This window comes from Panulirus ornatus, chromosome 11 (genome assembly GCF_036320965.1).
Source record: "Panulirus ornatus isolate Po-2019 chromosome 11, ASM3632096v1, whole genome shotgun sequence".
Lineage (NCBI taxonomy): Eukaryota > Metazoa > Arthropoda > Malacostraca > Decapoda > Palinuridae > Panulirus > Panulirus ornatus.
This window is the reverse complement of record NC_092234.1, coordinates 19,572,115-19,599,411: the sequence shown is the minus strand read 5'-3', so window position 1 is coordinate 19,599,411 and position 27,297 is coordinate 19,572,115. Positions and strand designations below refer to the sequence as shown.

The following is a 27,297-nucleotide window of genomic DNA, read 5'->3' as shown; positions in this document are numbered from 1 at the left end:
AACCATGGAGACATCACACACCCCTGCCGCAAACCTACATTCACTGAGAACCAATCACTTTCCTCTCTTCCTACACGTACACATGCCTTACATCCTCGATAAAAACTTTTCACTGCTTCTAACAACTTGCCTCCCACACCATATATTCTTAATACCTTCCACAGAGCATCTCTATCAACTCTATCATATGCCTTCTCCAGATCCATAAATGCTACATACAAATCCATTTGCTTTTCTAAGTATTTCTCACATACATTCTTCAAAGCAAACACCTGATCCACACATCCTCTACCACTTCTGAAACCGCACTGCTCTTCCCCAATCTGATGCTCTGTACATGCCTTCACCCTCTCAATCAATACCCTCCCATATAATTTACCAGGAATACTCAACAAACTTATACCTCTGTAATTTGAGCACTCACTCTTATCCCCTTTGCCTTTGTACAATGGCACTATGCACGCATTCCGCCAATCCTCAGGCACCTCACCATGAGTCATACATACATTAAATAACCTTATGTGATAACACATATGGTACTTTATTCGAGACAAAGAAAAGGAGGAAATGATAATTTCATTGGGATTGGTTGTGGTGCTCACATTGTTCATAATGCTGTTTGATATATCTAATGATATGGGAACTTGAGAATAATTTCTTTCTCAATCTATACCTTTACTGTTAGAACAGAAGAACTGAAAGAATTTTGTGATTTTGTTAAAATTACCAGTAAATAATTATTGGGATACTGTATGCCAATAGACTACTATTGTGATAATAAGAATAGATAGTTGGCACAGATGCCTGTAGTTTAATATTTTCCTAGTGAAAAATATTCATGTAAGTGGTAGCAAGTGCCTTATGTACTGAAAAACTCTATTGAAAACTCCTGTGTATAACTTGTTCGATTTTATGGACGATCAAAGCAGCAATCTTCCGCTAAGTTTTTCCAAAGATCAAAGATATTTCAGCTGTTGGAGTTATGACCACAGTTTGATTTCAAACAAAATCTACTATCAGAGAAACCAAACATTTTCTTCCATAGTCGGTCAGGATGATGATAAACTTGAACAAGTGGAATTGGTTGATTGATCAACTGTGGTAATTTTTCATGATATATTTGTTCAGAACTTGACCTGTGGTCATGTCACTCTCAAGACCTTGGACATTTGAAATGAGCCTCGTAAAACAAGTTTCAAATGGTTTTTAGACCTAAGTTTAACACAGAACTATTACATGAGTTTTCCTGTGTTACTGGGTTCAGTAGTGATGAGAAAGTGAGTGGAATGCAAGATATCAACACACTAATGCTTGCTGGTTCATTAATTTCAGAGGCAGTGATGTAAGCCATCTATACATGGATTTTTTTTTTCTTTTTTTACTGTGTTGCCATGGAACCAATTTTTCAGTTAAACATGTTTTCTCAAAGATGAAAAAGATTTGGACAATGGAAAAATAACTTATCCCCAATCCTCAAGACCTCGAGTAATCATTTGGAAAATGTGTGCACTGTGAATCCACAGAAAATAGTGGTGGTAGTGTATTGGTATGGGAAAACAGAGACGTTTTGTTACCACTTGGTTCCCCATTTTTGCCCATCACAAAAAAATAGTGTCTTCGCTAGTTTTCTAAAGGGATTTACATGTGGAACCTTTGCATAGATCACTTTTTAGCTTAAGGCATATATTTTGATTAAATCTTCCACTCAGCCAACTTCTCTTCACCCCATCATTGCCTGCCACTACTTCCCCATTTGTCCCCTTTACTGATATTCTCATTTGTTCACTTGTTTTTTCTCAATATTGACCTTGCAAAATATTTTCTTAATCTCCCTGAATTTGCTAATGTTTGCTCACCCCAACTCTCATTTGCACTCCTTTTAAACCCCCGTTTTTTCCTCTTGAACTCTTATTGCTTTCTTGTATACATTTTCCAACCACACATTCTTACCCCATATTTACTGTCCATATACCTCACTTTTCTCTTTCACGGGGTTAATGGAATATCACATCTGTGTTTTTCATCTATAATGCCATCCAACTACACAAAGTACTCCCAGGTTTACATATTCAGTATCACAATTAATGCAAAGTACAGTCCAATGTTTCTCAATTTTACTCAATATTTTCAATTTCTTAAACCATTATCAAGTGATTTAAAGAATGGCTAAGGTCACAAAATATTAAAACATAATGTACAGAGCAAAGGGGAAGGAGAAGAGGTAAAGGGGAAGAGTGGTTTGGGAATGTCTTGGGAGTAAAGTAAGAGGAAGAGTGGTTTGGGAATGTCTTGGGAGTAAAGGGGAAGAGTGGTTTGGGAATGTCTTGGGAGTAAAGTCAGGGGTTAGTGAGAGGATGAGAACAAGGGAAGGAGAGGCACTACTGAAACAGGAGTGGTGGGAGTATGTGATAGAGTGTAAGAGAGTAAACTCTAGATAGATATGGGTAAAACTGAAAGTGGATGGAGAGAGATGGGTGATTATTGGTACCTATGCACCTGGGCATGAGAAGAAAGATCATGAGAGGTAAATGTTTTGGGAGCAGCTGATTGAGTGTGTTAGTAGTTTTGATGCACGAGACCAGGTTATAGTGATGGGTGATTTGAATGGAAAGGTGAGTGATGTGGCAGTTGAGGGAATAATTGGTGTACATGGGGTGTTCAGTGTTGTAAATAGAAATAGTGAAGAGCTTGTAGATTTATGTGCTGAAAAAGGACTGGTGATTGGGAATACCTGGTTTAAAAAGAGAGATATACATAAGTATACATATGTAAGTAGGAGAGATGGCCAGAGAGCATTATTGGATTACGTGTTAATTGATAGGCGCGCGAAAGAGAGACTTTTGGATGTTAATGGGCCGAGAGGTGCAACTGGAGGGATGTCTGATCATTATCTTGTGGAGGAGAAGGTGAAGATATGTAGAGGTTTACAGTAAAGAAGAGAATGTTGGGGGTGAAGAGAGCGGTGAGAGTAAGTGAGCTTGGGAAGGAGACTTGTGTGAGTAAGTACCAGGAGAGACTGAGTACAGAATGGAAAAAGGTGAGAACAAAGGAGGTAAGGGGAGTGGGGGAGGAATGGGATGTATTTAGGGAAGCAGTGATGGCTTGCGCAAAAGATGCTTGTGGCATGAGAAGCGTGGGAGATGGGCAGATTAGAAAGGGTAGTGAGTGGTGGGATGAAGAAGCAAGATTATCAGTGAAAGAGAAGAGAGAGGCATTTGGACAATTTTTGCAGGGAAATAATGCAAATGAGTGGGAGATGTATAAAAGGAAGAGGCAGGAGGTCAAGAGAAAGGTGCAAGAGGTGAAAAAGAGGGCAAATGAGAGTTGGGGTGAGAAAGTATCATTAAATTTTAGGGAGAATAAAAAGATGTTTTGGAAGGAGGTAAATAAAGTGCGTAAGACAAGGGAATCAATGGGAACTTCAGTGAAGGGGGCTAATAGGGAGGTGATAACAAGTAGTGGTGATGTGAGGAGATGGAGTGAGTATTTTGAAGGTTTGTTGAATGTGTTTGATAATAGAGTGGCAGATATAGGGTGTTTTGGTTGAGGTGGCATGCAAAGTGAGAGGGTTAGGGAAAAGGATTTGGTAAACAGGGAAGAGGTAGTAAAAGCTTTGCAGAAGATGAAAGCCAGCAAGGCAGCACGTTTGGATGGTATTGCAATAGAATTTATTAAAAAAGGGGGTGACTGTATTGTTGACTGGTTGGTAAGGTTATTTAATGTATGTATGACTCATGGTGAGGTGCCTGAGGATTGGCGGAATGCTTGCATAGTGCCATTGTACAAAGGCAAAGGGGATAAAAGTTAGTGCTCAAATTACAGAGGTATAAGTTTGTTGAGTATTCCTGGTAAATTATATGGGAGGGTATTGATTGAGAGGGTGAAGGCATATACAGAGCATCAGATTGGCGAAGAGCAGTGTGGTTCCAGAAGTGGTAGAGGATGTGTGGATCAGGTGTTTGCTTTGAAGAATGTATGTGAGAAATAGTTAGAAAAGCAAATGGATTTGTATGTAGCATTTATGGATCTGGAGAAGGCATATGATAGAGTTGATAGAGATGCTCTGTGGAAGGTATTAAGAATACATGGTGTGTGAGGAAAGTTGTTAGAAGCAGTGAAAAGTTTTTATCGAGGATGTAAGGCATGTGTACGTGTAGGAAGAGAGGAAAGTGATTGGTTCTAGGTGAATGTAAGATTGCAGCAGGGGTGTGTGACGTCTCCTTGGTTGTTTAATTTGTTTATAGATGGGGTTGTTAGGTAGGTGAATGCAAGGGTTTTGGAAAAGGGGGCAAGTATGCAGTGTGTTGTGGATGAGAGAGGTTGGGAAGTGAGTCAGTTGTTGTTTGCTGATGATACAGCGCTGGTGGCTGATTCGTGTGAGAAACTGCAGAAGCTGGTGACTGAGTTTGGTAAAGTGTGTGAAAGAAGAAAGCTGAGAGTAAATGTGAATAAGAGCAAGGTTATTAGGTACAGTAGGGTTGAGGGACAAGTCAATTGGGAGGTAAGTTTGAATGGAAAAAAACTGGAGGAAGTGAAGTGTTTTAGATATCTGGGAGTAGATTTGGCAGCGGATGGAACAATGGAAGCGGAAGTGAATCATAGGGTGGGGGAAGGGGCAAAAGTTCTGGGAATGTTGAAAAATGTGTGGAAGTCGAGAACATTAATCTCGGAAAGCAAAAATGGGTATGTTTGAAGGAATAGTGGTTCCAACAATGTTATATGGCTGCGAGGCGTGGGCTATGGATAGAGTTGTGCAGAGGAGGGTGGATGTGCTGGAAATGAGATGTTTGAGGACAATATGTGGTGTGAGGTGGTTGGATCGAGTAAGTAATAATAGGGTAAGAGAGATTTGTGGTAATAAAAAGTGTGGTTGAGAGAGCAGAAGAGGGTGTTTTGAAATGGTTTGGTCACATGGAGAGAATGAGTGAGGAAAGATTGACCAAGAGGATATATGTGTCAGAGGTGGAGGGAATGAGGAGAAGTGGAAGACCACATTGGAGGTGGAAAGATGGAGTGAAAAAGATTTTGAGTGATCGGGGTCTGAACATACAGGAGGGTGAAAGGCGTGCAAGGAATAGAGTGAATTGGAACGATGTGGTATACCGGGGCCAACGTGCTGTCATTGGATTGAACCAGGGCATGTGAAGCATCTGGAGTAAACCATGGAAAGTTCTGTGGGGCCTGGATGTGGAGGGGGAGCTGTGGTTTCGGTGCATTATTACATGACAGCTAGAGACTGAGTGTGAACGAAAGTGGCCTTTGTTGTCTTTTCCTAGCGCTACCTCGCGCACATTTGGGGGAGGTGGTTGTTATTTCATGTGTGGCGGGGTGGCGATGGGAATGAATAAAGGCAGACAGTATGAATTATGTACATGTGTATATATGTATATGTCTGTGTGTGTATATATATGTATACGTTGAGATGTACAGGTATGTATATTTGCGTGTGTGGACGTGTATGTATATACATGTGTGGGTTGGGCCATTCTTTCGTCTGTTTTCTTGTGCTACCTCGCTAACGCGGGAGACAGCGACAAGGCAAAATTAATAAATATAATAAATAAATACATATTAACATATACATACATATACATGCACAGACATCACATACATACACATGTACATATTCATACTTGCTTGCCTACTTGCTTGCCTTCATTCCTGTTGCTACCCCGGACCACAGAAAAACAGCATCACTATCCCCTGCTTCAGCAAGGTAGCACCAGCAATAGATATAAAAGCCACATTTGTTCACACTCAGTATATAGTTGTCATGTGTCATGCACCAAAACCACAGCTCCCTATCCACATCCAGGCCCCACAGGCATTCACGTACCCTGGTTCAGCACACTGACAGCACATCAACCCCAGCATACCATATCATTCCAATTCACTCTATTCCTTGTGCCTCACCCTTCTGTATGTTCAGACCCCAATTGCTCAAAATATTTTTTACTCCATCCTTCCACCTCCAATTTGGTCTCCTGCTTCTCCTTGTTCCCTCCACCTCTGACACATATATCCTCCTTGTCAATCTTTCCCCACTCTTTCTCTCCATATGTCCAAAACCATTTCAATGCACCCTCTTCTACTTTCTCAACCATACTCTTTTTATTTCCACACATCTCTCTTACCCTTTCATTACTTACTCGATCAAACCAACTCACAACACGTTGTCCTCATACATTTCATTTCCAACACATCCACCCTCCTCTGAACAACCTTATCTATAATCCATGCCTCACAACCATATAATATTGTTGGAACCACTATTCCTTCAAACATACCCATTTTTGCTCTGCGAGATAACGTTCTCTCCTTCCACACATTCTTCATCTCTCCCAGAACCTTTGCCCTCTCCCCCACCCTATGACTCAATTCTGCTTCCATATTTGTTCACCATATTTCACATTAGTAAGTTAGCACCAGAAACGGATGAAATGTAACATTCATTCACATCCATTCTCTAGCTCTCATGTGTAGTGCATCAAAATGAAACCCACTATCGACTACAGGCCTTATGAATCTTTTTGTGGTTTACTGAGACTACTTCATATGGCCTGGTTCAGTCCATTGATGGCATGTTGCCATTTACCACATCTCCCCATTTAAATCAATCTTGTGCACATCTTACACCATCCTGCATATTCAGGCCTTGGGTACCCCAAACCTTTTTCACTCCATCTTTCCATCTTTGATTTGGTTTCCCCATTCTCTTTGTCCCCTCAGTTCTGACTTGTATCGTTCATCAACCTCTCCTCACACATTCTCTCCATACATACACACCATTTTAGCACACCCACACCAGCTTTTTCAACCACACTTATAATAATACCACATCTCTTTCTTACCATTTTATTACTTCTTCGATCAAACTACCTCTCCACATATTGTCCTCAAACATTACATCCACCCTCCACATATTTTCAACTATAGTCCATACTTCACATCTATACAATAAACCCATTTTCGCTTTCCCAGATAAATGACCTCTCTTTTCACACATTCTTCAATATTTCCAGAACCTGCACCCACTCACCCACCATATGACCCACTTTTTCTTCCATGGTTCCAATTGCTGTCATGTCCATTAAGATATCCAAATCACTTCACTTCTGCCAGATTTTCTCCATTCACACACACCCCAACTGAAGTGTTCCTTAACCCTGTTAAGCCTGATAACTCTGTTTTTCGGTCATAAATTTTAGTCTTCATGTAGAGAACAGTGATAAACTATAATCAAAGTATACTTGAGCATACTTAAGAGAAAAGGGAAATAAGTTGTTCTATTGTCAAATTCAATATTTTATTTTTAGATATCAGATATGACAAGTGTACAAAATATGCATGATACTTATATACATAACTGCTTGACATTTCATATCCAAAAATACATGCAATCAAAAATAAGTAACACATTCTTAGACATTTCAATCAGAATATATCCATGTGGCAAGAACAGCCAGATAACTTTGTGATTGGTAATAAATGATTGGTGAAATGTGTACTGACCTATGATAAGTCAAGATCTGCCCATCTTGAAGTGCTGCGTCCAACCTCACGGCGGATTCTCTCCAGCTCCTGTTGGAATCACAACATTAAAGGAATTACATAAAGGCATCAAAATCTTAGACCATTAAAATATGTATATGCCTTAAAGTTAAAAGATAGGTAGTTTGACTTGTAGATTTAAAAATTAATGTTAACCTCACTAATTACAAACACCAGCATAAATCTGTAATCCTAATAATGATCAATGCAACTGTTGTATGGCAGCAGCAGAATTATCAATCTATGACTTCTAGTTTACAAAAAATTAGATTACTTTACTTCAATAATCTACATGCATCACTCTTCACCCTTAGCCTTCCTCTGTGAAATAACTATCCCTACAATGATCAAGGTCCTTGACATCTCCAAATCACATGAAAGTGTATGGTGTAAGTCTCTACTTTCTTTACTCCCTTTAGTATTTTTAAGCTTCTCTCTCTTTCCTATTACATAGCTTCCTCTCTGGTAGATCTACCACAGCAGTTGTTGGTGGAATGGCAACTTATCCTATCAACAGTGGTCTCCCTCTGGGTTCTGTTCAAACTACAGAGGTTTGTTTGTTGAGTATTCCATGAAAATTGTATGGGAGGGTATTGACTGAGAGGGTGAAGGCATGAACAAAGTAAAAGAATGGGGAGGACCAGTGTGGTTGCAGAAGTGGTACAGGATGTGTGGATCAGGTGTTTTCTTTGAAGAATGTGTGAGAAATATTTAGAAAAAGATGGATTTGTATGTAGCATTTGTGGATCTGGACAAGGTATATAACAGGGCTGACAGAGATGCTTTGTGGAGGGTCTTAAGAGTATATGATGTGGGAGGTAAGCTGCTAGAAGCAGAGAGAAGTTTTTATCAAGGGTGTAAGGTATGTTTACAAGTAGGAAGAGAGGAGAGTGACTGGTTCCCAATGAAGATCAGTCTGCAGCAAGGGTGTGAGAGGGACTGTGAAGTGAGTCAGTTGTTATTCACTGATGATACAGCGCTGGTGGCTGATCCGAGTGAGAAACTGCAGAAGTTGGTGACTGAGTCTGGAAAAGTGTGTGAAAGGAGAAAGTTGAGAGTAAATGTGAATACGAGCAAGGTTATTAGCTTCAGCAGGGCTGAGGGAGGAGTTAGTTGGGATGAGAGTTTGAATGGGGAAAAAGTGAAGGAAGTGAAGTGTTTTAGATATCTGGGAGTGGACTTAGCATGGAAGTCAAAGGGAGTCACAGGTTGGGCGAGAGGGCAAAGGTTCTGAGAGCGATGAAGAATGTGTGGAAGGATAGAACGTTATCTTGGAGAGCAAAATTGGGTATGTTTGAAGGAACAGTAGTACCAACAACATTACATGGTTGCGAGGCATGAGCTATAGATAGGGTAGTACGGAGGAGGATGGATGTGTTGGAAATTAAATGTTTGCGGACAATATGTGGTGTGAGATGGATTGATCAAATAAATAATGAAAGGGTAAGACAGATGTGTGGTAATAAAAAAAGTGGTTGAGAGGGAAGAAGAGGGGGTGTTGAAATGGTTTGAACATATGGAGAATGAGTGAGGAATGGTTGACAAAGAGGATATATGTGTCAGAGGTGGAGGAAATAAGGAGAAGCGGGAAACCAAACTGAATGTGGAAAGATGGAGTGAAAAAGATTTTGAATGACTGGGGCCTGAACATGCATGAGGGTGAAAGGTGTGCAAGGAATAGAGTGAATTGGAATAATGTGGTATACTGGGGTCGACGCACAGTCAATGGACTGAACCAGAGCATGTGAAACATCTGGGGCAAACCATGGAAAGGTCTGTGGGGTCTGGATGTGGATCTGTGGTTTCTGTGCATTGCACATGATGGCTAGAGACTGAGTGTGAACGAATGTGGCTTTTTTTTTTTCCTGGCGCTACCTCGCTGACACAGTTGGAGGCGATGCTGTTTCCTGTGGGGTGGGTTGGTGCCGAGAGTGGATGAAGGCAAGCATGACTATGTACATATGTCTGCGTATGTGTATATGTTGATATGTATATGTACGTGTATGTATATATGTGTGTATATGAGTGGACAGGTCTTTCTTCGTTTGTTTCCTAGTGCTACCTCGCTGACGCGGGAAACAGCAAATAAGTGTAATATACCCCTGGGGATAGGGGAGAAGAATACTTCCCACGCATTCCTCACGTGTCGTAGAAGGCGACTAAAGGGGACGGGAGCAGGGGGGCTGGAAACCCTCCCCTCCTTGTATTTTGACTTTCTAAAAGGGGAAACAGAAGAAGGAGTCACACGGGGAGTGCTCATCCTCCTTGAAGGCTCAGATTGGAGTGTCTAAATGTGGGTGGATGTAACCAAGATGTGAAAAAAGGAGAGATAGGTAGTATGTTTGAGGAAAGGAACCTGGATGTTTTGGCTCTGAGTGAAACGAAGCTCAAGGGTAAAGGGGAAGAGTGGTTTGGGAATGTCTTGGGAGTAAAGTCAGGAGTTAGTGAGAGGACAAGAGCAAGGGAAGGAGTAGCACCACACCTGAAACAGGAGTGGTGGGAGTATGTGATAGAGTGTAAGAAAGTAAATTCTAGATTGATATGGGTAAAACTGAAAGTTGATGGAGAGAGATGGATGATTATTGGTGCATATGCACCTGGGCATGAGAAGAAAGATCATGAGAGGCAAGTGTTTTGGGAGCAGCTGAATGAGTGTGTTAGTAGTTTTGATGCAAGAGAGGTTATAGTGATGGGTGATTTGAATGCAAAGGTGAGTAATGTGGCAGTTGAGGGAATACTTGGTATACATGGGGAGTTCAGTGTTGTAAATGGTAATGGTGAAGAGCTTGTAGATTTATGTGCTGAAAAAGGACTGGTGATTGGGAATACCTGGTTTAAAAAGAGAGATATACATAAGTATACGTATGTAAGTAGGAGAGATGGCCAGAGAGCGTTATTGGATTACGTGTTAATTGATAGGCGCGCGAAAGAGACTTTTGGATGTTAATGTGCTGAGAGGTGCAACTGGAGGGATGTCTGATCATTATCTTGTGTTGGCGAAGGTGGAGATTTGTAGAGGTTTTCAGAATAGAAGAGAGTGTTGGGGTGAAGAGAGTGGTGAGAGTAAGTGAGCTTGGGAAGGAGACTTGTGTGAGGAAGTCCCAGGAGAGACTGAGTACAGAATGGAAAAAGGTGAGAATAAAGGAGGTAAGGGGAGTGGGGGAGGAATGGGATGTATTTAGGGAAGCAGTGATGGCTTGCGCAAAAGATGCTTGCGGCATGAGAAGCGTGGGAGGTGGACAGATTAGAAAGGGTAGTGAGTGGTGGGATGAAGAAGTAAGATTATTAGTGAAAGAGAAGAGAGAGGCATTTGGACGATTTTTGCTGGGAAATAATGCTAATGAGTGGGAGATGTATAAAAGAAAGAGGCAGGAGGTCAAGAGAAAGGTGCAAGAGGTGAAAAAGAGGGCAAATGAGAGTTGGGGTGAGAGAATATCATTAAATTTTAGGGAGAATAAAAAGATGTTCTGGAAGGAGGTAAATAAAGTGCGTAAGACAAGGGAGCAAATGGGAACTTCAGTGAAGGGTGCAAATGGGGAGGTGATAACAAGTAGTGGTGATGTGAGAAGGAGATGGAGTGAGTATTTTGAAGGTTTGTTGAATGTATTTGATGATAGAGTGGCAGATATAGGGTGTTTTGGTCGAGGTGGTGTGCAAAGTGAGAGGGTTAGGGAAAATGATTTGGTAAACAGAGAAGAGGTAGTAAAAGCTTTGCGGAAGATGAAAGCCGGCAAAGCAGCAGGTTTGGATGGTATTGCAGTGGAATTTATTAAAAATGGGGGTGACTGTATTATTGACTGGTTGGTAAGGTTATTTAATGTATGTATGACTCATGGTGAGGTGCCTGAGGATTGGCGGAATGCGTGCATAGTACCATTGTACAAAGGCAAAGGGGATAAGAGTGAGTGCTCAAATTTCAGAGGTATAAGTTTGTTGAGTATTCCTGGTAAATTATATGGGAGGGTATTGATTGAGAGGGTGAAGGCATGTACAGAGCATCAGATTGGGGAAGAGCAGTGTGGTTTCAGAAGTGGTAGAGGATGTGTGGATCAGGTGTTTGCTTTGAAGAATGTTTGTGAGAAATACTTAGAAAAGCAAATGGATTTGTATGTAGCATTTATGGATCTGGAGAAGGCATATGATAGAGTTGATAGAGATGCTCTGTGGAAGGTATTAAGAATATATGGTGTGGGAGGCAAGTTGTTAGAAGCAGTGAAAAGTTTTTATCGAGGATGTAAGGCATGTGTACGTGTAGGAAGAGAGGAAAGTGATTGGTTCTCAGTGAATGTTGGTTTGCGGCAGGGGTGTGTGATGTCTCCATGGTTGTTTAATTTGTTTATGGATGGGGTTGTTAGGGAGGTGAATGCAAGAGTTTTGGAAAGAGGGGCAAGTATGAAGTCTGTTGGGGATGAGAGAGCTTGGGAAGTGAGTCAATTGTTGTTCGCTGATGATACAGCGCTGGTGGCTGATTCATGTGAGAAACTGCAGAAGCTGGTGACTGAGTTTGGTAAAGTGTGTGAAAGAAGAAAGTTAAGAGTAAATGTGAATAAGAGCAAGGTTATTAGGTACAGTAGGGTTGAGGGTCAAGTCATTTGGGAGGTAAGTTTGAATGGAGAAAAACTGGAGGAAGTAAAGTGTTTTAGATATCTGGGAGTGGATCTGGCAGCGGATGGAACCATGGAAGCGGAAGTGGATCATAGGGTGGGGGAGGGGGCAATAATCCTGGGAGCCTTGAAGAATGTGTGGAAGTCGAGAACTATTTTTTTTTATTATACTTTGTCGCTGTCTCCCGCGTTTGCGAGGTAGCACAAGGAAACAGACGAAAGAAATGGCCCAACCCCCCCCATACACATGTATATACATACGTCCACACACGCAAATATACATACCTACACAGCTTTCCATGGTTTACCCCAGATGCTTCACATGCCTTGATTCAATCCACTGACAGCACGTCAACCCCAGTATACCACATCGCTCCAATTCACTCTATTACTTGCCCTCCTTTCACCCTCCTGCATGTTCAGGCCCCAATCACACAAAATCTTTTTCACTCCATCTTTCCACCTCCAATTTGGTCTCCCTCTTCTCCTCGTTCCCTCCACCTCCGACACATATATCCTCTTGGTCAATCTTTCCTCACTCATTCTCTCCATGTGCCCAAACCACTTCAAAACACCCTCTTCTGCTCTCTCAACCACGCTCTTTTTATTTCCACACATCTCTCTTACCCTTACGTTACTCACTCGATCAAACCACCTCACACCACACATTGTCCTCAAACATCTCATTTCCAGCACATCCATCCTCCTGCGCACAACTCTATCCATAGCCCATATATATATATATATATATATATATATATATATATATATATATATATATATATATTTTTTTTTTTTTTTTTTTTTTTTTTCTTTATTTATTTTCTTTATTTTCACTCCATCTTTCCACCTCCAATTTCTCTCCCACTTCTCCTCGTTCCCTCCACCTCTGACATATATATCCTCTTTGTCAATCTTTCCTCACTCATTCTCTCCATGTGACCAAACCACTTCAAAACACCCTCTTCTGCTCTCTCAACCACACTCTTTTTATTTCCACACATCTCTCTTACCCTTACATTACTTACTCGATCAAACCACCTCACACCACATATTGTCCTCAAACATCTCATTTCCAGCACATCCACCCTTGTGCGCACAACTCTATCCATAGCCCATGCCTCGCAACCATACAACATTGTTGGAACCACTATTCCTTCAAACATACGCATTTTTGCTTTCCGAGATAATGTTCTCGACTTCCACACATTCTTCAAGGCTCCCAGAATTTTCGCCCCCTCCCCCACCCTATGATCCACTTCCGCTTCCATGGTTCCATCCGCTGCCAGATCCACTCCCAGATATCTAAAACACTTTACTTCCTCTAGTTTTTCTCCATTCAAACTTACCTCCCAATTAACTTGACCCTCAACCCTACTGTGCCTAATAACCTTGCTCTTATTCACATTTACTCTCAACTTTCTTCTTTCACACACTTTACCAAACTCAGTCACCAGCACTGTCTCATCAGCGAACAACAACTGACTCGCCTCCAAAGCTCTCTCATCCACAACAGACTGCATACTTGCCCCTCTTTCCAAAACTCTTGCATTCTTCTCCCTAACAACCCCATCCATAAACAAATTAAACAACCATGGAGACATCACACATCCCTGCCGCAAACCTACATTCACTGAGAATCAATCACTTTCCTCTCTTCCTACACGTACACATGCCTTACATCCTCGATAAAAACTTTTCACTGCTTCTAACAACTTGCCTCCCACACTATGTATTCTTAGTACCTTCCACAGAGCATCTCTATCAACTCTATCATATGCCTTCTCCAGATCCATAAATGCTACATACAAATCCTTTTGCTTTTCTAAGTATTTCTCACATACATTCTTCAAAGCAAACACCTGATCCACACATCCTCTACCACTTCAGAAACCACACTGCTTTTCCCCAACCTGATGCTCTGTATATGCCTTCACCCCCTATATCAATACCCTCCCTTATAACTTACCAGGAATACTCAACAAACTTATACCTCTGTAATTTGAGCACTCACTCTTATCCCCTTTGCCTTTGTACAATGGCACTATGCAAGCATTCCTCCAATCCTCAGGCACCTCACCATGAATCATACATACATTAAATAACCTTACCAACCAGTCAACAATACAGTCATCCCCTTTTTTAATAAATTCTACTGCAATATCATCCAAGCCTGCTGCCTTGCCGGGTTTCATCTTCCACAAAGCCTTTACTACCTCTTCTCTGTTTACCAAATCATTTTCCCTAACCCTCCCACTTTGCACACCACCTCGACCAAAACACCCTATATCTGCCATTCTATCATCAAACACATTCAACAAACCTTCAAAATACTCACTCCCTCTTCTTCTCACATCACCACTACTTGTTATCACCTCCCCATTAGCCCCCTTCACTGAAGTTCTCATTTGTTCTCTTGTCTTACACACTTTATTTACTTCCTTCCAAAACATCTTTTTATTCTCCCTAAAATTAAATGATAGTCTCTCACCCCAACTCTCATTTGCCCTCTCTTTCAACTCTTGCACCTTTTTCTTGACCTCCTGCTTCTTTCTTTTATACATCTCCCACTCCAAATGCCTCTCTCTTCTCTTTCGCTAATAATCTTACTTCTTCATCCCACCACTCACTACCGTTTCTAATCAACCCACCTCCCACACTTCTCATGCCACAAGCATCTTTTGCGCAAACCATCACTGCTTCCCTAAATACATCCCATTCCTCCCCCACTCCCCTTACCTCCTTTATTCTCACATTTTTCCATTCTGTACTCAGTCTCTCCTGGTACTTCCTCACAGAAGTCTCCTTTCCAAGCTCACTTACTCTCACCACTCTCTTCACCCCAACATTCTCTCTTCTTTTCTGAAAATCCCTACAAATCTTCACCTCAGCCTCCACAAGATAATGATCAGACATCCCTCCAGTTGCATCTCTCAGCACATTAACATCCAAAAGTCTCTCTTTTGCGCACCTATCAATTAACACGTAATCCAATAACGCTCTCTGGCCATCTCTCCTACTTACATACGTATACTTACGTATATCTCTCTTTTTAAACTAGGTATTCCCAATCACCAGTCCTTTTTCAGCACATAAATCTACAAGCTCTTCACCATTTCCATTTACAACACTGAACACCCCATGTATACCAATTATTCCCTCAACTGCCATATTACTCACCTTTGCATTCAAATCACCCATCACTATAACCTGGTATTGTGCATCAAAACCACTAACACACTCATTCAGCTGCTCCCAAAGCACTTGCCTCTCATGATCTTCCTTCTCATGCCCAGGTGCATATGCACTAATAATCACCCATCTCCCTCCATCAACTTTCAGTTTTACCCATATCAATCTAGAATTTACTTTCTTACACTCTACCACATACTCCCACCACTCCTGTTTCAGGAGTAGTGCTACTCCTTCCCTTGCTCTTGTCCTGTCACTAACCCCTGACTTTACTCCCAAGACATTCCCAAACCACTCTTCCCCTTTACCCTTGAGCTTCGTTTCACTCAGAGCCAAAGCATCCAGGTTCCTTTCCTCAAACATACTACCTATCTCTCTCTTTTTCTCATCTTGGTTACATCCACACACATTTAGACACCCCAATCTGAGCCTTCGAGGAGGATGAGCACTCCCCGCGTGACTCCTCCTTCTGTTTCCCCTTTTAGAAAGTTAAAATACAAGGAGGGGAGGGTTTCTGGCCCCCCCGCTCCCGTCCCCTTTAGTCGCCTTGTACGACACGTGAGGAATGCATGGGAAGTATTCTTTTTCCCCTATCCCAGGGATAAAATATATATATATATATATATATATATATATATATATATATATATATATATATATATATATATATTCTTTCTTTCATACTATTCGCCCTTTCCCGCGTCAGCGAGGTAGCGTTAAGAACAGAGGACTGGGCCTCTGAGGAAACATCCTCATCCAGCCCCCTTCTCTGTTCCTTCCTTTGGAAAAAAAAAAAAAAAAAGGGGAGGATTTCCAGCCCCCGCTCCCTTCCCTTTTAGTCGCCTTCTACGACACGCAGGGAATACGTGGGAAGTATTCTTTCTCCCCTATCCCCAGGGAATATATATATATATATATATATATATATATATATATATATATATATATATATATATATATATATATATTTTTTTTTTTCATACTATTCGCCATTTCCCGCGATAGCGAGGTAGCGTTAAGAACAGAGGACTGGGCCTTTGAGGGAATACCCTCACCTGGCCCCCTTCTCTGTTCCTTCTTTTGGAAAATTAAAAGAAAAAAAAAAAAAACGAGAGGGGAGGATTTCCAGCCCCCCGCTCCCTTCCCTTTTAGTCGCCTTCTACGACACGCAGGGAATACGTGGGAAGTATTCTTTCTCCCCTATCCCCAGGGATAAATATATATATATATATATATATATATATATATATATATATATATATATATATATATATATATATGGCCAATTTCTTAATCAGCTACAAGGCTGACTTTACCTCTAAAACATTTAAACTCTACAATGGAGTCTACTAAGTACTCATTTTTTTTCCTGCTCTACCGTCTCTTCCTACACTAGCACCATTACCTAAAGCAAATCTCAACATGAAGGTCTTTTAATATGGAGACAATCTCAAAATCACAAGACACACTGACAGCACATAAGTCTTCAATCACTATTTTATCCCCAGACAGTTACGAGTTCATTTGACACCCTCCAGTCACTCGGTAAAACCCCAACCATTCTAGATATCATAGACAGCCACACGACATCTGTTCCCCACACTAATAACGTCAACACAAAGTAAATGCCCTCACAAGACCAACTAGCAGCAGAAATGGACAAGAAAGAGCCACTCAACATTTTATGCAAACAATTGATCCTGTCCACTTTCAACTAAGCCACACATAACTGATACCCTACATCTCAAAATCAAATATTACAAAGCTGCAAAGCACACAAAATACCACAGGACAATCACTGGCTGACTGACGATATCACTCAACACTTTTACAGTAAAAAAAGATAAAAATAAAGATCCTCCCAACGATCTCGCCTCAGTATGCTCGGCACTCAACTCTACGTAGCAACACTAGATCCCCTCCCATCTAAAACACTTATAACCGTACAGAAATACTCCAGTAGAAATAAAAAGTTACCCCTGCCTCGCACTTTAGTCACTCCTACTTGCAGATACCCCCGACCCTCAACAAATACAACACAAACAAAACACATTCACACTAAAGCAACCCAAGCCACTAAACAACCGACCCTCCACCTCATTCTCAAACTCCAACCCACCAGATGTTCACCCATCACAAGCCACAATCCTCAAACGAAGGCGAGTCAAACTTACACGCTTATGTTCTGGTTACCCTCCAGAACAACACAACAAACACCGTTCCAGCATATACCAAACCCTTCTTGCCCACTATGAAACTATCATTAAGACACCGAGCACTTACTACAGTCTCTGCACATAGGCGCACACACAACACTTTATGATCCGGGGTCTCAAATGATGAAGTGGGCCAGCTTCCTGACTGCTGCAACCCCAAAAGGATAGATGAAACTTACTGGACATGAAGTAAGTAGGTGTTATCGGACTGTTAGGAGGTGGTTACAGTAAGAGTGAGAAGCCACTTTCGCCGAGGCTCGTCTTCATCACTAGATGGAAAGAAGTAAAGCCTCAAAAAAAAAAAGAAAAAAAATTCTTCCTGTAAAGGAGTTTATCATTTCCCTGCTTCTTCATGGAGTGCAGTCTTGAAGCTCTATGATTCAACCAAGGGTTCCTGGGATTACATTACCTTAGTAAGAATTAATATATTCAGTATATACTTCCTGCCCTAGGAATCCCGTTTAACTTAATGGGGTTCCCGAAGCATTCAGGAAGCAGGTCATGTTCACCAGGCGGGACCACAGGTCAAAAAGTCTGTTGTTGTTAGGTGTGTGTGTCTATGTGGGGAGAGGGAGAAAGCAGGGTAACGGAGCAGTAAGTGTTCGATGTCATCAGTGTGGTAATTAATGGTGGGCATGCAAATTCCTGGGACGTAGTGAATCAGTGTTTGTTGTATTGTAGGGATGTATGGTGGCCACAGCACAGACGGGATAGTGCGACTCGTGTATGTCTGGGGAGTGTAGTTTTGGATGTCTGGTGGCATGATGGTGGTTTAATGCTTCTTGGGTCATTTGAAGTGTATGTGTTCTCTCAGTGTTGTGTTTGTTGGAAGGAGGATCTGTTAGAAGAGGATGCTGAAGCGTGAGGTAAGCTTTTTATTCTTATTTAGGAACTGTTAGTTAATTATGAGATGGTTCCCATAGGAAAGTTCTAGTGATGTTGCAAAGATATGAGTGCCGAGCATGTTGAAGTGGTATAGTGGGTCTTTTGTTTCCTTGTGCAGGTGGTGAGTGTTTGTGGTTAAGTAGCCCTTGTCTGAGTGCTCTATTTTGTGTTTCATAACTGCTATATTGGCATTTTATAGGATGGACGACCACGTAGGGGTAGTGTAGTTTAGAAGGATGTGGATGAATTGTTTATAGAGATGTTAAAAATCTTTTTCTTGTCCAAATCTGATTTTTCCACCATGAAAAGGGATGGAATGGGATGGGGGGGAGGGGGATAGGTACCGTGAGTGATGTTTAGAATATTTGGTGTTTTGTTCAGCTGGAGTGACTATCTAAACAAGTAGACTAGAAGGTGTTGGTTGGGTGTCTGGAGATAAAAGAGCAATTCAAAGTGACTATCTAAACAAGTAGACTAGAAGGTGTTGGTTGGGTGTCTGGAGATAAAAGAGCAATTCAAAACACGTTGAGATGCTGACATTCTGCTGTGTGAGCCACTGTTCCAATGGTGTGATGTAGTGCTGCATAATTCATGTTGCTGCTATAGCGTCGGTGATTGTGAGGTCGTCTGTGTTCTCATATGAGAGGACCTTCATGTTTGCTGGAAGTAATGGAAGTCGTATGGGAAGAGATCGAAGAGGGCTGGACTAAGAATCAATCCTTGGGGAATTCCACTAGAGTTTAGTAGTTTTAGAAGTGGTCTTGCGAATGACTGACGTGGTGGCCAGCTTTGAAGTTGGCCTGCCATTCTTTATCATTGTTATATCTTTTGTGTGAAGATGTTTCGGGGACAGTGTCAAATGCTTTGTTGTCTGCCAGTAGTACCGTGCGGGAAGGGGGGCTGTGGTTGGTTGTAGCCATCTTGGATACAGTGTGAGGTGTTTAGTTCTGAAACCATGTCTTATATGTGAAAGTGGAATATTTTGTTTCTACTGTGGATCGGTATTTCACAGAATCTGGATACTGAAGACAGGGGTGATGTTAGACGGAAGAAGGAGAGGGTGTTGGAGGGCTTTAGGATCTGTATTATGTTGGAAAGTGCTCCGATGTTAGGGTATCTGTTACGAAGCCAAGAGTGGACTTGATCTCTTTCTCGAGTGCTGTGAGATCAACACAGGACATCTTAAGGCAGGAAAAGTAGGTTAATTTTAGTATCAGCGGTTTATAAGATGTCAATGTTAGCAGGAAATGACACCGTATCAGCCAGCCACTTCTAACTCATTTGGTGTTGCCATCCTGGTGGTTGTGTATAATGTGAAGGGATGAATATTGTAATCTTTTATCCCCCAATCCTAACCTGCCTTTGTAGTTTATGTCATTCAGAGATTATGATGGTCTGATATGAGCTAAGAATATAGCAGCTCTCGCCCAAATGAGATGGTAGCTATGAGCCTCAGTTATGCCAAATATCAGCAAACTCGGACTTACCTCGTCTTTCTGGGTTCTGAGGTTGTCAACGTCAGCCTCGGCGTAGGTAGGGTCTCTGGCTGGGTCTTCTGGTAACACTGATGACCTATCCTCGTTATCCTGTGAACATTGGTAATGATGATATGTTGGAGGAGCAGGTGTGGGTGGCTGTGAGTGGTGCGGCCGGTTGGTATAGTGTGTATGGAAACGCATGGTTACCAATTAGTTTGAATGACGGTGACGTATAGTGAATGGTAGAAGACGAACACAAGTTATTCTAAGTATTGAGTGACCGTCGTTTCTTATGAGTGGCTTCCATGAGTGTTTGAGAGACAGGAACCCAAGTATTATGTGAAGATTACGCAATAGTTTTATGACACGAGTTATTTAGTTACAGATTAACAAATCAAAATAGTTACGCAAACTTTTTTGAAGGTATGTTTAGGAGTGATTGATACTGATGACAAGTTAACTGTGTTGTTCATAAATGAAGTATTCTGGTTATGAATGCTTACTAACTGTGAGTTCTGATACAAGAATGCTGTTCTGAAAGCCAGTTGTTATGGAGAGAGACGAGTTGTAATTACTTTTCACCATGAATGATAATAATCTTTAGTTACTCGGTTGTTTTGAGTTCCTGAGGGATCATGAGATGCATTGGAGGTACAGAAAGAAGCTACAGTCTCATGTATTGGTGAGTAACCATGGCTGCTAGTGTTTTCTCGTGAGCGACCATAATGTAAATGAACAGAACTGGATAACTATATCAGGTTAACGTGAACAGATATGTCACCATAATAAACACGCCTCAGACGTGAGAAACATTTGATAGCGAAACCTGTCATTCATTGTGTACGTGAGCTTGTAACTGAGAACTGTGTTGGTAGCTTACCGTCACCTGATGTAGGGAACATTTATCAATCCTTGGAAGATCTAGATCAAAGGACTTGAAATATATATTTCGAAATATTTCATTGAGAATCTTAGTAATAAGTTGAATTATCACTGAAAGAATATGCTCACCAACACATCACATCATTTATGGTGAAATCAAAAGTAATTAAATAATGGCATTTGTTGGTTGGACGCAGAGATATCTCTTCTGTACATGAGCTTAAAGAAAATGTGCTGCAGGTGTACATTACTCGTTCTGGGTGGCAGTATTTTGCTGGTTACACACCTGGGGAGTCAAATGACTTGTGGAGTAAGATATTGTGATGTGATGGTTTGTTTACACGACAGACTAGTGAGGTTTTCTTGTTTATTGGTCTTGTAATTTAGTTGTGAGAAATGTTTGCTTTTGCCTCTGGACTGCGTAATTTATTTATTCAGGCGAAGGATTATTTATATGTAGCTGCTTTGGTTGTACGACAGGAGAGAGGCAGTAATGTGTTAGAGTAATCTTATGAGAAGGCAACATGACTGACTAGTGGAACTAGTTAACACAGACATTATCGCTCACCTGATCAAAGTACGAGTTATTAAGGCATTTCGGTTATACAGTTTGTTGATATCAGAGGTTAATAAGACATAATTGGTTAATTTGGTCACTTAGCACAATGGTGGTTTAACGGCTGCTTAGTGTAAGATGGGGTAATATTAATACTATAATTAGTTAACTTTGACAATGCTGGTATCATGAGTACTTAGGGTAATAAGACACTATATTTAGTTAACTTGGTCATTTGACAATGTTTAGTGTGAGGATTTATAGCATTGCTGAGAGAGTAGCTGGCACAACCTGTGTTCAACCTATGGTGTTGATAGCGAGTGATTACGCTGGCCGTGTGACAGGATATGACAGTTAAGGGTTTTCCACAGAGTGAATGACTGGAGAAATATTCATGCACCCGACTTCAGTAAAGTGATGTCATGTGATTATCGTATGCAAACTCGTGTCCTGGTTAGTTCTCACTGTACGTCATGCTGTGAGGCAAGAGGCAAGATGGAGTTTGTACACTGCATGTAAGGAATGCAGTGGAGTAACTCCTGAAATGTCTGAAATTTTGTCTCGTTTGGCAGATATTAACTACGGTTGAAGCGTTCGTTATGGACGTAACTGAAAAGATTTGGAAGCGAATAGATGATGTAAAAAATTTAAGATCATGTCACGCAGAAGATAATAAGAGAGGGGAGTCATGAAGCCTCGCCCACGACTATTAGTGCAATCAAGAACGATGGATACAGAACATGGTGATTTACAGAACTTTTATGACATTTTCTGTAGACAACAGACAGTACTGATAGGATATTAAAAGTGCAGCCTAAAACTGGACTGGCAAATTAGGGATGGTCAATACGTGTCTTCTTTGATGTTATTTTCTGAGACAGAAAACAGCAGAAAAAATTGACCATGAACAGAATTTTTTTTTTTTAAACAGACGCAGAACTGATGCAGAGGAAAGATCTCTCGAGATACGGCGGAACTGATCACCACAAGACTAAAGTGGGTAGGATTTCATTCATTCATTCATCAGGAACATATGGCACTGCCTGCATCATAGCCGGGAACCCATGTAAGGTTTATGTATCAAGGGGAAATACAGTAGGGAAAAAAGTCATGAGGGCACATCATTTGTTGATTGGTATAATCAGTATGATGTACCCACTCCTGCTGTGTGGTTGTCATAGTGCTACTGACTGGCAATGGTTGACGCTGGTCATGCTGGAGGGTACAAGAAGTGATAGTAATATATCATAATGAGTTTCACTGAATACTGTGAGTTGTGCTGCTCTAACCTGAGGGAACCTGGTGGTGAAGACATGTCTCCAGGCGTCGAAAGTGAGGTCCTCTGACATATTGATGGTGGCCAGACTGTCGCTACCTGCTGGGATGATCAGCGGCTTGTTGTAGTCTTGGGCCAGGCTCCGGCTGTAGCACAAGGTAATACACATCACAATCTTGTTGATAAAAGATGAGGGAAAGTACTTTTACTGTATGAGAGTGATGCATAAGCGGAATAAAATGACTGGGAACGTGGTTCATGCAGACAACATACAGAAATTCAACATGCTGTATGACAGCAGATATTACAGAGATGGAGCAGCCATACGAGTGTAAAACTCCCTCCCCGTACGATACAAGCAGGTAATTACTGTAGATGATGACGTGATCTTTGGTGTCATTAATCAGGCAATATCTCATGATGTCAAGACAATTGATCATTAGTCCAACGGTCTTGTTGCAATGATGTCTGCAGGGAGAAATACTGCAGTGACTTTTTAAACTGCCCACATCCATTCCTTCACTATACTGGCATTCCTCACAAGTTAGCAGGTTACAGGATTACAGAGGTTAGACTACATATCCTGAGAGCACATACAGTGCATACTCATACGGAGCCCAGACCATAGTATCTGCTTACAGTAGCCCTAGTGGACACTGATATAACATACACCTTATCCTTACAGTGCAAAGACAAACATCTTACTGAGAACACACAATACATACTAACATCATTCAGACTGTGTATCAGTGAGCACAGTGTCGGCCACAGACGACTGCACAGAAGCTGTGCATCTCGGCAGATCACACAGAAGCTGTATATCTTCACACAGGAAAACAATATGTAATGGAAGATGAGAGATATTTGGTCCTCACAAGTTAACATTATCTACCACCCACTGGTGAAGACTGCATAGTATTAACACATACTGTTGTGTACACTGCCTCAGATCTAAGTTTAAATAATCACAAAAAAGAATACGTTTGAATGTCACAGAACACACACACACACACACATTCGCACAAAATGAAAAGAAAGCCTGACTATGTTCTTGCAGGACACAACGAACACATCCACACCGCAAATATCTGTCGAGACCTCTTCAGCGAAGTCGCCTTAGAGTGGAGGGAGGGGTTGTGTGCTATGATGAAGCCACGGACCATGGAAGCTGGGACGTCAGTCCCTGGCAGGGTTATGGCATACAAGGCAGACTTTAATATTTAGTGAGAGGCCACACCAAGTGGTTATAACTCATAGATATTGGATGCCATGGTTTCCCTACAGCTGAAACAAGCCAGGCTACCACAGTCATTGGGATCATGATCTTTGTCTTGGATAGCACAAGACCAGCAAGGGCTGTGGCTGACGGAAGATGTGCTGCTGCCTGTAGTGGGCAGTAGGTGTCCACATCACGGGTAGCGGCCATACCCCAGTACACTACTTACTGAGCCACACGGCATCACCTGGCCCGTATGAGCCAGTTCGGCTGGAGGAAACCCTTCCTCTCCAGGGAATGTACAACTCCCAGGCTCGAGTAACTCACCTCAGATTCACCATCACAGACTGTGGCCCAGACACTGACCAGAGATATACCAAACTAAGCCTTTCCTTCCTCACCAGGAATAGGATTTTAAAGAGACGAGATAAGACCTAGAGGACATTTAAAAGAATTCTGTCGAGTCCTGGAAAGAGGGGCAAGTATGAAGTCTGTTGGGGATGAGAGAGCTTGGGAAGTGAGTCAGTTGTTGTTCGCTGATGATACAGCGCTGGTGGCTGATTCATGTGAGAAACTGCAGAAGCTGGTGACTGAGTTTGGTAAAGTGTGTGGAAGAAGAAAGTTAAGAGTAAATGTGAATAAGAGCAAGGTTATTAGGTACAGTAGGGTTGAGGGTCAAGTCAATTGGGAGGTGAGTTTGAATGGAGAAAAACTGGAGGAAGTGAAGTGTTTTAGATATCTGGGAGTGGATCTGTCAGCGGATGGAACCATGGAAGCGGAAGTGGATCATAGGGTGGGGGAGGGGGCGAAAATTTTGGGAGCCTTGAAAAATGTGTGGAAGTCGAGAACATTATCTCGGAAAGCAAAAATGGGTATGTTTGAAGGAATAGTGGTTCCAACAATGTTGTATGGTTGCGAGGCGTGGGCTATGGATAGAGATGTGCGCAGGAGGATGGATGTGCTGGAAATGAGATGTTTGAGGAAAATGTGTGGTGTGAGGTGGTTTGATCGAGTAAGTAACGTAAGGGTAAGAGAGATGTGTGGAAATAAAAAGAGCGTGGTTGAGAGAGCAGAAGAGGGTGTTTTGAAATGGTTTGGGCACATGGAGAGAATGAGTGAGGAAAGATTGACCAAGAGGATATATGTGTCCGAGGTGGAGGGAACGAGGAGAAGAGGGAGACCAAATTGGAGGTGGAAAGATGGAGTGAAAAAGATTTTGTGTGATCGGGGCCTGAACATGTAGGAGGGTGAAAGGAGGGCAAGGAATAGAGTGAATTGGAGCGATGTGGTATACAGGGGTTGACGTGCTGTCAGTGGATTGAATCAAGGCATGTGAAGCGTCTGGGGTAAACCATGGAAAGCTGTGTAGGTATGTATATTTGCGTGTGTGGACGTGTGTATGTACATGTGTATGGGGGGGGGGGCATTTCTTTCGTCTGTTTCCTTGCGCTACCTCGCAAACGCGGGAGACAGCGACAAAGTATAAAAAAAAAAAAAAAAAAAAAAAATGTCTTCTCACAGAATTGCCAGTTTCTTAGACAATTTCCAAAAAATATTGACATTCGTGTCAATATTTGAGATCCACAGTGGCATTACGTCGTTCTCTGGGGGATAATATGATGCTTTTACAGGGAGGAGCTAAGATGATGCTAGAACTGCAGAAAGCTGCTCAGGGAAGATATTATACTAACTGACAACTGCTACCTGAATATCAAAGAAATCAATATATACGTAAATCTTGTTTATCACTTAGGAAGAAGGACTTTGTTCAGAATTAGAAATGAACTATTAAGGCAAACGTAAAATAGTTAAGGTAAAAGCCTCTAAAAACTTTCTCTGTACAACTCACAACCATCTAATCTTCGATTTGTTGTAAGTCCACCACTCTATACATCAGCCCTACTTGGTATCACCGTAACATCCAATCTATCTTGGAAATTCGTTCGATGATGGTCGAAACTTTGGTGAGATTGTTGTGGTACTTCATATTACACGTACAGAAATAGTGCCCCACGAGTGCTAAACTCCCTCCGTGCCGTACACGTACTTACCGTTAGGGTGACCAATACCAAACTGGGAGTTCTGTTCAGATGCCAGTAATACTTCCCTTCTGAACACTTGCTTCGGCTGAACCAATCAGTGGTTTACTGGTATGTGGAATATTGCTCTCATCTGATCTGGTTATTGTTGTACATGAGAACGGCGTTACAGTCTGACCACCAAACTTACAGACGGCACAGGTAACTCAGGCTCAAATCAACGCCATCTCATTAACGCTAACGCTATCTATCTATCTACCTATCTATCTATCTATATATATATATATATATATATATATATATATATATATATATATATATATATATATATTTATTATTTTATTTATTATACTTTGTCGCTGTCTCCCGCGTTTGCGAGGTAGCGCAAGGAAACAGACGAAAGAAATGGCCCAACCCCCCCCCCCCCCATACACATGTATATACATACGTCCACACACGCAAATATACATACCTACACAGCTTTCCATGGTTTACCCCAGACGCTTCACATGCCTTGCTTCAATCCACTGACAGCACGTCAACCCCGGTATACCACATCGCTCCAATTCACTCTATTCCTTGCCCTCCTTTCACCCTCCTGCATGTTCAGGCCCCAATCACTCAAAATCTTTTTCACTCCATCTTTCCACCTCCAATTTGGTCTCCCTCTTCTCCTTGTTCCCTCCACCTCCGACACATATATCCTCTTGGTCAATCTTTCCTCACTCATCCTCTCCATGTGCCCAAACCACTTCAAAACACCCTCTTCTGCTCTCTCAACCACGCTCTTTTTATTTCCACACATCTCTCTTACCCTTACGTTACTCACTCGATCAAACCATCTCACACCACACATTGTCCTCAAACATCTCATTTCCAGCACATCCATCCTCCTGCGCACAACTCTATCCATAGCCCACGCCTCGCAACCATACAACATTGTTGGAACCACTATTCCTTCAAACATACCCATTTTTGCTTTCCGAGATAATGTTCTCGACTTCCACACATTCTTCAAGGCCCCCAGGATTTTCGCCCCCTCCCCCACCCTATGATCCACTTCCGCTTCCATGGTTCCATCCGCTGCCAGATCCACTCCCAGATATCTAAAACACTTCACTTCCTCCAGTTTTTCTCCATTCAAACTCACCTCCCAATTGACTTGACCCTCAACCCTACTGTACCTAATAACCTTGCTCTTATTCACATTTACTCTTAACTTTCTTCTTCCACACACTTTTCCAAACTCAGTCACCAGCTTCTGCAGTTTCTCACATGAATCAGCCACCAGCGCTGTATCATCAGCGAACAACAACTGACTCACTTCCCAAGCTCTCTCATCCCCAACAGACTTCATACTTGCCCCTCTTTCCAAAACTCTTGCATTTACCTCCCTAACAAC

At 41.8% G+C, this 27,297-nt stretch overlaps 1 protein-coding gene across 1 annotated transcript in view; it reads right to left on the bottom strand.

The window, feature by feature from the left end:
* Positions 1-533: 533 nt before the first annotated feature.
* Positions 534-27,297, bottom strand: part of LOC139751357 (cytoplasmic dynein 2 light intermediate chain 1) — a 55,600-nt gene continuing 28,836 nt past the window's right edge. Inside the window, exons 8-10 of the mRNA XM_071666718.1 lie at positions 22,654-22,786; positions 19,936-20,034; positions 534-7,581 (exon numbers count right to left, since the gene is read on the bottom strand). Coding sequence (XP_071522819.1) covers positions 7,513-7,581; positions 19,936-20,034; positions 22,654-22,786 — 301 coding nt within the window. The 3' untranslated portion in view covers positions 534-7,512. The remainder of the gene's footprint in view (positions 7,582-19,935; positions 20,035-22,653; positions 22,787-27,297) is intronic.